Here is a 14081-nt window from a genome sequence, read left to right as displayed (position 1 = left end):
AATGATGTACATATTTAGGGCAGTGTTATGATCAAATACCTGGAAACTTCAAATTTTCTTCTGTACTCAACAGAAAGGAGGATGGTGTGGCTGTCATTGTCACTCTTAGGAACATTCCCCTTCAGAGGCCATCTCAAATTATACAACTATTTACAGTCATAACCATGCTACCTTTACATTGGATTACTATCTTTAAGTATGGAACACATGTTGTTGACTATTAGGTTTGGGGAGGAAATGTGACCAGTGAAATGACATATCAAAAGTATTAATACAGAAATTGCTTTGCATTCCTATTAGGGACTAATTATAACCAAGAAAGAAGAGATATAATATCTATATTTGAAAAAGTTAAAAAAAAAAAAAAGCTGACATTCTCCTGAGTAATGCAGATAAATCAATAAGAGATTCCTTGAGAACTTATTAATCTCAGACCTCCTGCTAATGAAATTGGAACTCATTGTTATTGCTTCAAATATAAGCCATATATGATAGTAAGTTATTCAATATGATACTTGTAATGAGTACCATTAAAAGGCTCAATATTTATTAGATCTATAGGGTTAATTACAGTAAAAGCAATAAGTAACAATAGGAATAGGAATGATTAATATTTCGTTGAATTGGTTAAGGAATGAGAATCAGATCAATGTCAAAAGTCTAAAATTGACAAAACCAAGATCACACTGTCTGGGAAAGTTAAATGTTCTAATTTCTAAAACCTCAAACTACCATTTCTTTTCAGAATGTTCATAATTGATTTTGCCTTATTTAACTTTCTGATTTCCATTAACCATTATTTTTCATACACTGTATAATTTAACTTGAACTATTCAGAATGCTAAATATATTTGTGTATTATTTATTCTAAAAAATTATTTAATCATACCTTCAAAGATACAATGAAAATTACATTACATTAAAAATTAGCAGATGAAAACAGGACAATGATGACATTTTGGCAGAAAAATTGCCAAATCTGACAAATGTGATAGTACACTTTTTGTGACAATACTCCCCTAAATGATATATTTGTTGTAATTTCATTTAAGATCTTAATAGTACTTAGTTGTTGTATCAATGACCTTGTTTATTTTTATTTTTAAATTAGAGTTGACATTTATATTATTTTATATTAGTTTCAGTGTACAGGATAGTGGTTAGACATTTATATAATTTATGAAGTAATCCCCCAATTAGTCTAGTACCCACCAAGCATTATACAGTTATTACAATATTATTGAATATATTTCCTATGCTGTAATTCACATCCTCATGACTATTTTGTAACTATCCATTTGTACTTCTTAATCCCTTTACCTTTTCTACCCAGACTGCAGCCTGCTCTCCCATCTGACAATCATGTTTCTTCTCTGTATTTATGAGATATTTTTCATTTTCTTTCTTTCTTTATTTTGCTCCTTAGATTCCACATATAAGCGAAATCATATGGTATTTGTCTTTCTATGACTGACTTATTTCATTTGATTGATAACCTCTTGGTCAATCTATGTTGTTGCAAATGGTAAGATTCCACTTTTTTTATGGTTGTGTAATATTTCATTGTGTATATGTACCAACTCTTCTTTATCCAATCATCTGTTGAAGAGCACTTAGGTTACTTCCACATCTTGCCTATTGTAAATAGTTCTGCAGTGATCATAGGGGTGCATTTATCTTTTTGAATTGGTGTTTTAGTTTTCTTTGGATAAATACCCAGAAGTGGAATTGCTGGGTCATAATGTAATTCTATTTTTTATTTTTTGAGGAAACTCCAAACTGTTTTCTATTGCAGCTGCACCAATTTACAATCCCACCAACAGTGTGCAAGGTTTCCCTTTCCTCCACATCCTCTCTGACACTTGTTACTTGTCAATTTATTGATGATAGCCATTCTGATAAGTGTGAGGTGATATCTCATTCATATTTAATTTGTATTTCTCTGACAATCAGTGACATTGAATATTTTTTCATATGTTTATTAGCCATCTGTATGTCCTCTTTAGAGAAATATCTATTCAGATCCTCTGCCCATTTTTTAATTGGATTGCTTGTTTTTTTTTGTTTCGTTGTCTTTTTTTTTTTTTTTTTGATACTGAGTTGTACAAGTCATTTATAAATTTTTGATAACCTCTTATCAGATGCATCTTTGGAAAATATCTCCTTTCATTCAGTAGATTGTCTTTACGTTTTGTTGATAGTTTCCTTTGCTATGAAATTTTTTTTTTGGTTTGATAAAGTCCCATTTGTTTGTTTTTTTCTTTTGTTTCCCTTACCCAAGGAGATAGATCAGAAAAACATATTACTAAGAGCAATGCCAGAGAGTTTGTTGCCTATGTTTTCTTCTAGGAGTTTTTAGTTTCCGGTCTTGCATGTAAGTCTTTAATGCATTTTGAGTTTATTCTTGTATATGGTATAAGAAAGTGATCCAGTTTCACATGTTTGCATGTATCTGTCCAGTTTTCCTAATACCATTTGTTAAACAGATTGTCATAGCACCATTGTTTATTCTTGCCTCCTATGTTATAGGTTAAGTGACATAGGAGGCATAGGTTAAGGAATAGGTTTATTTCTCGGTTCTCTATTCTGTTTCATTAATGTATGTGTCTGTTTTTATGCCAGTGCCATGCCTGATTACCATAGCCTTGTATTATAGTTTAACATCAGGTAGTGTGATACCTCCAACTTTGTTTTCCTTTCTCTATGTGTTCATGGCTATTTCAGGTCTTTTATGGTTCTAAATAAATTTTTGTACTATTTGTCCTGGGTCTCTGAGAAATGTCACTGGTATTTTGATAGAGATTGCATTTAATCTATAGATTGCTTTGGGTTGTATGGACATTTTAACTAGGTTAATTCTTCCTATCCATGAGCATGATATGTGCTTCTATCTATTTATATGTTCTTCAATTTCTTTCATCAAAGTCTTATTTTCTAAGTACAGGTCTTTAACCTCCTTGGTTAAATTTATTCCTAGGTATTTTTTTAAAAATATACAATTATAAATTGGATTGTTTTCTTAATTTCTCTTTCTGATAGTTTGTCATTGGTGTATAAAAATGCAACTGATTTCTGAATATTATTTTTGTATCCTGCTACTTTACTGAATTCATTTATCAGTTCTAACAGTTTTTTGTTTGTTTGTTTCATTTTTTGGTGGAATCTTTAGGGTTCGCCATATACAGTATCATGTCATCTACAAATAATGACACTTTTACTTCTTCTTTTCCAATTTGAATATCTTTTATTTTTCTTTCTTGTCTGATTACTATGACTAGGACTTCCAACAATGTGTTGAATAAAAGTAATGGAAGTAAACATCCTCATCTTATTCCTAATCTTAAGGAAAACACTTTTAGTTTTTCCCCACTAATTATGATGTTAGCTGTGGGTTTGTCATATATGGCCTTTAAAATGGTGAGATAGTTTCTCTCTATTCTTCTTTTGCTGAGAAATTTTATCATAAATGGATGCTCTATTTTGTCTCATTTTTTTTGCATGTAGTGATATGATCATATGATTTTTATCTTTTAGTTTTTTTAAGAGTGGTATATCATATTAATTGATTTACAAATATTGAACTAAACTTGCATCTCAAGAATAAATCCAACTTGATCATGGTGTATGATCTTTTAAATGTCTTGTTGAATTCAGTTTGCTAATATTTTATTGAAGAAATTTGCATTTATGTTCACCAGGGTTATTGGCCTATAATTTTTTTTTATTTGTAATATCTTTGTCTCATTTTGGAATCAGAGTAATGGTGGCATCATCAAATGTGCTTGGGAACCTTCCCTGCTCTGGAAATTTTTGAAATAGTTTGAGAAGAAAAGGTTTAAATTATTTTTGAATTTTTGGTAAAATTCACCTTTGAAGCCATCTGGTCCAGGGCTTCGGTTTTTTGAGAGTTTTTTGATTACTGATTCAGTTTTGTTAGAAGTAATCAGTCTGTTCAGATTTTCTGTTATTTCTTGACTACGTCTTGAGATATTTTGTATGTTTCTAGGGATGAATCTATTTCTTCCAGATTGTTCAATTTATTGACATGCAATTGCTCATAGTATTTTCTTACATTTCTTTGTATTTATGTGGAGTCAGTTGTTACTTTTTCTCTTTTATTTCTGATTTTATTGGGTCTTCTCTTTATTTATTGATGAGTCTCTTTAAAGGTTTATCAATTTAGTTTATCTTTTCAAAGAACCAGCTCTTCATTTCATTGATCTTTTATATTGGTTTATTCGACTATTTCTCTTATTTCCACTCTGATTTTTATTATTTCCTTCCTTCTACTCACTTTGGCCTTTATTCGTTGTTTTTTTCCTAGTTACTTTAGGTGTAAAGTTAGATTTTTTATTTGAGATATTTTTTGTTCTTTGTTTCTTGAGGTAAGCTTATATTGCTGTGAATTTCCTGACTAAGATTGTTTTTGCTGTCTCTCATTGATTTGGGGTCATTGTGTTTTCATTTTCATTTGTGTCAAGATTTTTTTTTTTTTAATTTCTTCTTTGACTTTATGGTTAACCTATTTACTTTCAGTACCATGTTATTTAGCCTCCATGTCTGTGTGTTTTCAGTTGTTTTTCTTGTAATCGATTTCTAGTTTTATTCTATTGTGGTTAGAGAAGACAGAGTGAATTCAATCTTCTTAAATTTACTCACTTGTTTTATAGCTTAACATGTGGTCTATCTTAGAAAATGTTTTATGTGCACTTGAGAAGAATGTATATTCTGCTATTTTAGGGTGAAACACTCTAAAAATATAAATTAAATACTTCTGGTCTAGTTTCCATTTAAGACAGCTCTTCTCTTGTTGATTTTCTGTCTAGAAGATCTGTACACTCGTGTCAATGGAGTATTAAATTTCTCCATTATGACTGTATTATTGTTGATGTTTCTATTTGTGTCTTCAATATTTGCTTTATATATTTAGGTACTCCTATGTTGGGTACATAAATATTTATTAGGATATATCCTCTTATTAGATTAAATTCTTTATCATTAATAATGTCCTTTTTTCTCGTTTATTATAGCCTTTATTTAAAGTCTATTTTGTCTGATATAAATATTGCTACTCCAGCTATTCTTTTAAAATTTTTATTTAAATAAAATATCTTTGTCCTTCTCTTTGCTTTCAGTTTGTGCATGTCCTTTGATCTGAAGTGTGTCTCTTATAGATAGCTTATATATAGATTTTGTTTTCTTATCCATTCAGCTACTATATGTCTTTGGATTGGGTCATTTAACCATTTACATTTAAAGTGATTACTTTTAGGTACATAGTTATTGCCATTTTGTTATTCATATATATGTTCCTTTTTTTCTCTCCTTTTTTTAAAGAAGTCTTTTTAACATTTCCTGTAATACTGTTTTAGTAGTGATAAGCTCCCTTAGCTTCTTGTTCTTTGAGAAGCAGTTTTTCTGTCCTTAGATTCTAAATGATAGCTTTGCTAAGTAGGATAATCTTGGTTGTAGGTCCTTGTTTTTGACCACTTTTTATATTTCATGCCATTTCTTTCTGGCCTTCAAAGTTTCTGTTGAGAAATCAGCTGACAGTCTTATGGGAGCATTCTTGTAAGTACCTAGCTATCTTCTCTTGCTGCTTTTAGGATTCTCTCTTTGTCTTTAATCTTTAGCATTTTAATTATGATGTGTCTTGGTGTGGGTCTATTTGGGTTCATCTTGTTTGGTACTTTTTGTGCTTCCTGAACTTGCATGTCTATTTCCTTCATCAGGTTAGGGAAGTTCAGTCATTATTTTTTTCAAATAGATTGTCAATCCCTTTCTTTCTTTCTTCTTCTGGTACTCTTATGATGTGAATGATTTTATGCTTGATATTGTCCCCACAGTCCCTTAAACTACTATTTTTCTTTTTACTGTTTCTGTCGAGTGTTTTCTGCTACCTTGTCTTTAAAATCAAATCAATGATTTGATCTTCTGCTTCAACTTATCTATTGTTGATCTCTTCTAGTGTATTCTTTATTTCAGGTATTGTATCCTTCATTATTCACTGGTTCTTTTTTATGTTTTCTATGTCTTTTTTTAATGCTTATTATATCTTTGTTGTTCTCACTGAGATCATCTATTCTTCTCCTAAGTTCATCAAGCATCCTTATAACCAATGTTTCGATTTCTATATTTGGTAGGTTACTTACCTTTTTCTTATTTAGTTCTCTTTCTGAAGTCTTCTGTTTTTTCATTAGGAACATATTTCTTTGTTTTATCATTTTAGCGGTCTCTGTGTTGTTTTTTTTCCCCTATGTATTAGGTAGATCTGCTATATTTCCCAGTCTTAGCTTGGTGGCCTTATGTAGTAGGTGTCCTGTACATCCATCTCAGTGGCATAGTCTCCCTAATCGCCTGCTCCAGATGCTTCAGTAATGACTCTTTGTGGTTGCAAGTGCCTTCATGTTGTAATTGAGCCTTGATTGCTGTTGGCATATCATTGGGTAGAAATGACTCTCAGGCTTACTGGCTGTAAGGATTTTTCATATCCACAATGTATCAGATGTGTGTGGGCTGACCCCATGGAGTGGCATTTACCTCAGTGGTTTTGTGTGACTCTTCAGACCACTCTGCCATTGTGGGGTTAATTAGGTAGTGCCTTGTTGAGGTCTAACACCAGCTTTTGAATGTGTTGGTTCTGGAGCCCCTTGGGAGAGGTTTTTGTGCAAACCAATGTCAGCCACTGCCTGTGACTAGTCTGGAGCTACTTGGTAAGAGGTACAAAGCTATCTGTGTTTGATTGCTGCCTTAGCTGGACCTGGAGGTATGTGGACAGAGCCATGTGGTAAACCGAGGCCACCTGTCACCTGCACTGGGCCTGGGGAAGCTCAGCAAAAGGCCCAGGGCACTCTCACGCCTGAAGCTGTCTGTCTATTGCCACTAAGGCTCAGCAGATGAATGAGCCTCTGGAATACCAGAATTTGATGAGATGGGGTCTCAGAGAGTCATTAGGGTAGAGCAAGTGGAGTCCCCCAGGTCAGTGCAGATAAAGATTTATTGCCAGAGCTGAGCCTGTGATCACCTGCAAAATTATCATCTCACACCCAAGCTAACTGCTGAATGCCTCATGCCTACAGACCCTTGAGATTTGTTTAAGAAATACTGCAGTTATTTCTGAGGCTGTTGCCCACCACCAAAACTGTCTCCTGAAGTGTTCAAGTGAAGGCCTGTTGATTGCTGCAGAAAGAACTTCCTACTGAGGGTGTGGGATAATCCTAGTTGCCCAATAACCAACCAAAATTGATACAGGCAACTTGTGAGTTGGGTGAGGCAAGGTCTCAGGAAGTCACCTGGGTAGAGTGAACAGATCTTGCCAGGCCAATGCAGATTCAGTTTTGGCTGCATTGGGGGAGGGCTCAACACAAGATAGTTCTATCTTTAGGCTGCACAGGAGGAGAGCTCAACAAAGGAACAATGGCTGCTATCCCTAATTATGCCCTGTCCCTAACGCCACACATCTCAGTCTTTCTCTGCATGTCTCTGGCACCTCCCAAGCTGCTTTCCCTCCACCTGAGTCTAGGGTGAATGCCTGCAGATGAGTGAATCCGTGCACAGGCCCTTTAAAGGGACATCTGGATTTCCAGCTGCCTTCCATCTCACCTGGGAGGCCAGAATCCCCACTGATTTTTATAACCAGATTTTGTGGAGACTCCTTTTCCCAGCATTGTAATCTTGAGCTGGGGAGCCCTGGTGTGGGATTGGTGGCCCTCGCTCCTCCAAAGGGGGCTCCACAGCCAAGATATAGCTCCCGATGTTCAACCACCACACGTGAATGTGGGACCAGCCCGTTTTGCATCTCTGCCCCTGATACCAGTCTCATTTTATTCTCCTCTTTATATCCTAGGTTATAGGAGTTATGTTCAGCTAGTCTCCAGATCATTCTCCAGATAACTATTTCATCATTTAGCTGCAATTTTAATGCCGTCATGGGAAACAGCACACGCAATGTTTACCTACCATCTTGACCAGAACTTTCAAGAAGCTGCTTTTAAAATAACCCTGGTAGAGAGAATGGCCAAGAAGAATTTATGTAAGTTATTTGATGTTTCATTTAGCAACACTTATTGTAAAGCTTTTAGTAATTAAGACATTGCAATATTGATTCATGAATAGACAAGCAGACTGATAAAAGAGAATAGTGAGCTCTAAATAATATGCTTACATATGGAAACACTATATTTGAAAGAACTGCAAACAAATTAAGAGAAATAAGAACATATTCAATAAATGGTACAGGAACAACCAGCTATCCATGGATAAAAATGAGTATGGATTCCTAGATCACATATGTGAAAATCAATTCCAAATAAATGAAGGATTTAAATCTAAGAGGCAAAATTTTAAAACTTTATAAAACACAGAGAATATCTTTGTACTATTAGGGGAGAATTTTTGGTAAAAGAAAAAATACTAAATGAATAAAACAACTTAAAATTAAGAAAATATTTTCATCAAAGTCTAACATATTGAGAGTGATAAAAAAAGTCATAAACTTGGAGGAATGCTTTTGAACATAGATAACTAATTATTAGCATCCAGAATATATACAGAATTCCTAAAGTAAAAAAAGAAAAACTTACCTAATAGAAAAAAGTGTAAAATGTATAAAGGCATCTTACATAAGAAAAAAAAAAAAAAACTGAATGTCCAATCAATGTATAGAAGATGCTCAACTACATAATCAAAATGCAAATTAATCATAGCATTTCACACCCCTCAGGTTAATACAAATTTTAAAAAGTAGATATATTTCCAAGTTAGCTATAGGAAAATAATGGTCACCTGATTCTAAATCTCTCAGTAAAACTTTAAGATCAATAAAAAGGACGACAGAGGACACATCAAATAACACATGACTCACACATTTAGAATTAGTAGGAGACAGAGAATGGAATGAGTTTTAAATTATAATGTTCGAAAATAATCACCAAATTCCAAAAGAACTGCCCTTTCAAGCTCTACTTCTACTGCACATCTGTGGGGATGGAGAGAAGAATAGGATAATTTAAAAATCTCTGTGGACATACTGAAAGAGAACAGGGTATAGATGAACTACAGGAATAAAGAAATCTCTCTAGGTAGAAAAAGTTCAAAACTAAGTACTAATTTGACAAATGTAGTCCTGAAACCTGAGGGTTAACGATAGCAGTTACAGGGCTAAAAGTAACCAGAGATAAGGTTGTTTCTGAGGTGAAGTGTGAAGGAGATAAGTAGAGAAGGGATAGTGCCCCTTCATATTTGATAGTGGAGTGAAAGCAGAATAAAGTGAAATTAAGAATTTTATAGGAACGGAAGAGAGATAAAACACATCAATGCCTACTCTTCTCACATCACCACTAACATTGCAATCAAAGATGCAGTTCTTCACTAAACTAGAAATCTATTTTATGAAATGCCTAGAATTAGAAAGAAGATATATATAGAGAGAGAACACATCAATTTCAAATAAAGCTATATAGCAAGAAAACAGAAATGCATATCAAAACATTTCAGATAAAAATCTCCCAGTTTAAAACAAAAATTGAAACAGAGTGATTATAATACAACGCTAAGAACGAAAATAAACAAGCACTAAACATTCAGGTTCTTGGAGATATAAAAGCCAAGCTATCATCAGAAACTAAGAAAATAAATGCAGGAGGAGAAGCAGGGGTCGGGGGAGAAGGAGGCGGGGAAGATGAACAAGAAGAAGGAGAGCATGAATGAGAATGGACTAAACTCAAAAAAAAAAATTAAAGAATAAATTACAGTATGCCGAGGGATGAGAGATTACTTAGCTAGGAACTAGATTATAGGGAATTTCTATATGCTTATTGTGAGAGTATGAATTATGTGTTTACTTTGGGTAGCAGTTTGGCACTATTAAAACTGATGATATGCATATGGATACGTATCTCAGAGAACGTCTATATACTCATTATGAGAGTATATATTTTGGATATAATTTGATATTATCAATTAAAATTTAAAATGTCATGCTCTGTACTTAGTATTTACAGTTCTAGCATTGGCATGTTCTGAGCAAGGATGTGCAAACTACAGCCCATTGACAAAACATGACACACTACCTGAATTTGTAAATCAGGTTTTATTGAAACATGACTATATACATTTTCTATGTGTTGTCTATGATAGATTTTGTGCAAAAGGAAAGATTTGAGTAATTGTAAGATGTGGTCACAATACTGAAAATATTTACAATCTGGTCTTTTATCCTTTATAGTAAAAATCTGCCAATGCCTAGTCTAGAGAGACCTTTGTACATATGAAGAAACATGTATGAGAATGTTCACAGTGTAAGAACTGAAAACATCACAAATATGAATCACCAGTAGAATAGAAAACTAAATGGAGAATCCGTTATCCAATCATGAATGACTATTAGTTAGAGAATATGAATTAGGTACAGATGTATGTGACAACGTGATTAAATCTCCAAATTGTTGAGAAAAAAGAAGAAAGTGTGATCATTCTGTTTCCATTTGTCTTAAGGTTAAAACACAAAGCTAATATAAAATACAAAGCTAAACTATATGTAGTCTATGGAATCATACACATGAAATAATGTAATAAAGCATAGTAAATGACAGGTTAAGTTCTCATGTTTATCCTCTGGGGCAGGAAAAAAAATATTATCAGAGCAGATTCCACAAGGAGTCTCACAGGTGTTGGTCATATATTTTTTTTAAGTAGGCGGTGTGTCAAAAGTGGGGTGTTTGGTTCAAATCTTCATTTGAATTATAATTTCTTTTTGGTTTTAAAAATTTGATTTATATCCCAGATCAAAGGATCATTGTCTTTTTTTTCAAGGAAACATTTATGCAACAAATTATATTATTTCCACAAATTATTTTTCACTTTGTTCAGCATATCTATTATATATATCGATATGGACATTTTTGAATGATTAGATAATTGATTTGCTAATATTCTACATGTTTCTGAAAGATTTTGGTTATATCTATGTCTATGTATATATACATACACACACATATCTATATACACATACACACACACCTATATAGTTATATCCCATACTTGTAGGTTAATTATAAAGAATAGCACATAATTTTGGTGTTAAATCTTTTTGATTAGGCCACTGCTCTACTCCCTGACATAGGGTGATCCCTGACTTCTTTTATTATCTCAATGCTTTTACCTGTGAAATGAGAATGATAACAATATCTGCTTTTCCTTTCTGTGTGTATAAAATAATGCTTAGTAGTCTTTCATATAAATAATACTGTCAATGTCATTTTCAGACTTTGGCATGTGATATCTACCTGTCTTTATGGTAGTCCAGGCAACAATGACTTCTGGCCCGCCCTCATGATTGAATACCTGATCCCTGGTACGAGAGTGGGATCAACACTTAAGTGCTTATTTGTTACCCATTTTTAGTGGGTAAGAGATGGAGATATGTAAAGGATTATCTGTTATAATTTTCAATTGTTTTTCTACCCCAGAGTGTGTATGTGTGTGTGTGTGTGTGTGTGTGTGTGTGATAGTGTGAGTTAGTACTTTCTATGATTTAAAATATATCGAATACAAAAAATAAGTGACATCTTACTACAGAGTTTTTCTGACCATTGATAATATCACATAGCATTTATCTTTATAAATTCTTGTAAATCTTTGTAAGAAGAAAAGAAATAGAATGTTTAGACTGGCAGTAAAAATCAATGATTAAAGGATGCATTAGACTCACTACTGTGTTTGAATCTGAGCACCACTACTTAGAGCTGTTAAACTTTGGGAAGAATATCACTCTACCTGTTTCCTCATCTGCAAAATCTGTTTAACAAAGTAACATAGATTTCATAGATTGTGGCAAATGAAAATGATGTTGATAGTGCAAGAGTTGGCAGCAGGTCTGAGACTCCCTCCCTCCATCCTCTCTAAGGACCTATTGACCTGAGACCAGACCTTCTTGTGAAATTAAACTGAGAGCATTTACATGGAAAGATAACTGGAAATTATCAAAAATCTTTTGGTTTGTCCAAAGTGTTTCTTGTGAATAAACTCAAATTTATGAAATTATGAGAGACAACTGGGAGGAGACTGTAAATTGTATAATCTCTTTACAGTTGAAAGATTAACCAAGTATAAAAAAATTAAAAAAAGCAAAAAACAAAACAAAAGCAAGCAGCTCCCACCACCCTGCCTGAGTTGGCACTGTTAGTTCTCTTCTATCACTTGGTCCCAATGTGTTCTAGGGTGTTGTATCTTTCAAATCATTAGTAATGTATAGCTTTGAGTAAGCTAGAATTCTTGTGAACCTGTTTGACAATTTAACGTTTTGTATTACTGAAGAGATGATATATAAAAAGAACTTAAAACACTACCTAGAAGTTTGTTTTTAATTAAAGTTATACTAAAAGTTATTCTTTACTTAGATTTTTTCAAAATCTCTTTCATTTATAAAATTTCTTTATTATGAATTATATTTTAAAGAAATTAGTAAAAGATTTAATTCCTTTTATGCACATGAGCAAACATTAATAGTATAATATTTATTTAATTAATTGAATAAATTACTTCTAGCACTCTGGATTTATTGCAATACATAATTGGGTTAATATGTACATATGGTAATATTTTAAGAATATATGTTATCAAAAACTGATTATATTTTGGAAAGCTTTGTGGGTTTTTTTTTGTTTTTTGTTTTTTGTTTTTTTGAGTAAGTTGTCTTCCCTATGTGCATTATCCACATGCATTAGTTTTCTAGGGCTGCCATAACAAGGTATCACAGACTGGTAACATAAATTTATTGTCTCACATTTCTAGAGTCTAGAAGTTTGATATTAAGGTATTTTGAGGGTCGGTTCCTCCTCTCTCCTTGGCCTATAGATGTCCATCTTCACCCTGTGTCTTTGCATTTCTGCCTTATACCTGTTTGTGTTCTCATTTCCTTTTCTTATAAGGGCAATAGTCATATTGGATTACCCTCCCCTCCTCACAAATGACCTCATTTTTACTTAACTACCTCTTTAAAAGCTCTGTCTATAAATATAGTCACATTCTGTTGTACTAGGGGTTAGGATTACAACATATGAGGGACACAACTCAACCCATAATACCAATGTAAGAGGCAACAAGTCTTTGCTTCCTATCTTAATTTACTGTTGTATACCCAGCACGAGAAAAGTGTTTAGTTTATACTACTCAAATATTTCTTGAAGGAATAGACACAAAGTCTCATTTTAATAATGTTTTAAGCTATATTCTTTCATTTATAATTGAAATTGTTTTTTCTTTATAGTCAATAGATATAAATTGAAATTAAAATTGAAAATGTTTTTTCTTTATAGTCAATAGATATAAATTGAAATTAAAATTGAAAATGTTTTTTCTTTATAGTCAATAGACTATTCATAGCATCTTTAGTTGGAGAACACAGTCCTTTTCATCTCTTCTCTTCTGCTAAACTCTTCTGTACTTGCTATGACCACTTGGCGTGAGGTCAGTACTCATGCCAAGGTATGAACCTTTATTTGTTGACCACCAGCTTCTGCTATGAAACCAAAGAGTATTTACCCTGGCACAACTCACTCAACTGAAACAGAGGTCACTGGGTCATGTGCTCTGTGACAATGCTGACAACATTTAGCAAATCCAGGCTGATGTCTTCATGAAGGCAGAATATCCACAGGATTACATAAACTGCAGAGAAAACCAAAGGTTAATTTATGGTGTGTCAAGACTGCTGTGAAGGTCAGTAATAACATCATTAGCTCTGTTTGGATTTACGTGTGTGTGTGTGTGTGTGTGTGTGTGTGTGTGTGTGCATGTGTTTGTGCATGCTTGTTTTATTTCCAGTGTTAAAGGTTATGTTAACTCAAACAAAGAGACGCATAGGAAAAAAACATGAAAGTTTTCTTCTTACTATAGAAATCACATGGATGTTGACAGAGAGGACAACAGAAAAACAGAAGCCACTTCCTTTCCCCAACATCTTCTATTTCACATCAAACTTGTTGGAGTGGAGAGGGGCTTTGGTGATTGCTCTGGTCTCTTCATTCTCATTATATTTCAGATTACTACACCAAAGATCAAACTCCAGTCATTTGGTTCTC

The 14081-nt window shown here is 33.2% G+C and overlaps 1 protein-coding gene across 1 annotated transcript in view; it reads left to right on the top strand.

The window, feature by feature from the left end:
* Positions 1–14081, top strand: part of PXDNL (peroxidasin like) — a 495544-nt gene that overhangs the window by 419993 nt on the left and 61470 nt on the right. The window contains 3 exon segments of the mRNA XM_025043730.1: positions 11265–11421; positions 13511–13689; positions 13691–13719. Coding sequence (XP_024899498.1) covers positions 11265–11421; positions 13511–13689; positions 13691–13719 — 365 coding nt within the window.

Source organism: Pteropus alecto, unplaced genomic scaffold, assembly GCF_000325575.1.
Source record: "Pteropus alecto unplaced genomic scaffold, ASM32557v1 scaffold62, whole genome shotgun sequence".
In the NCBI taxonomy this organism is placed as follows: domain Eukaryota; kingdom Metazoa; phylum Chordata; class Mammalia; order Chiroptera; family Pteropodidae; genus Pteropus; species Pteropus alecto.
The sequence above is the reverse complement of the archived record's forward strand: the minus strand, read 5'-3'. Positions and strand labels throughout refer to the sequence as shown.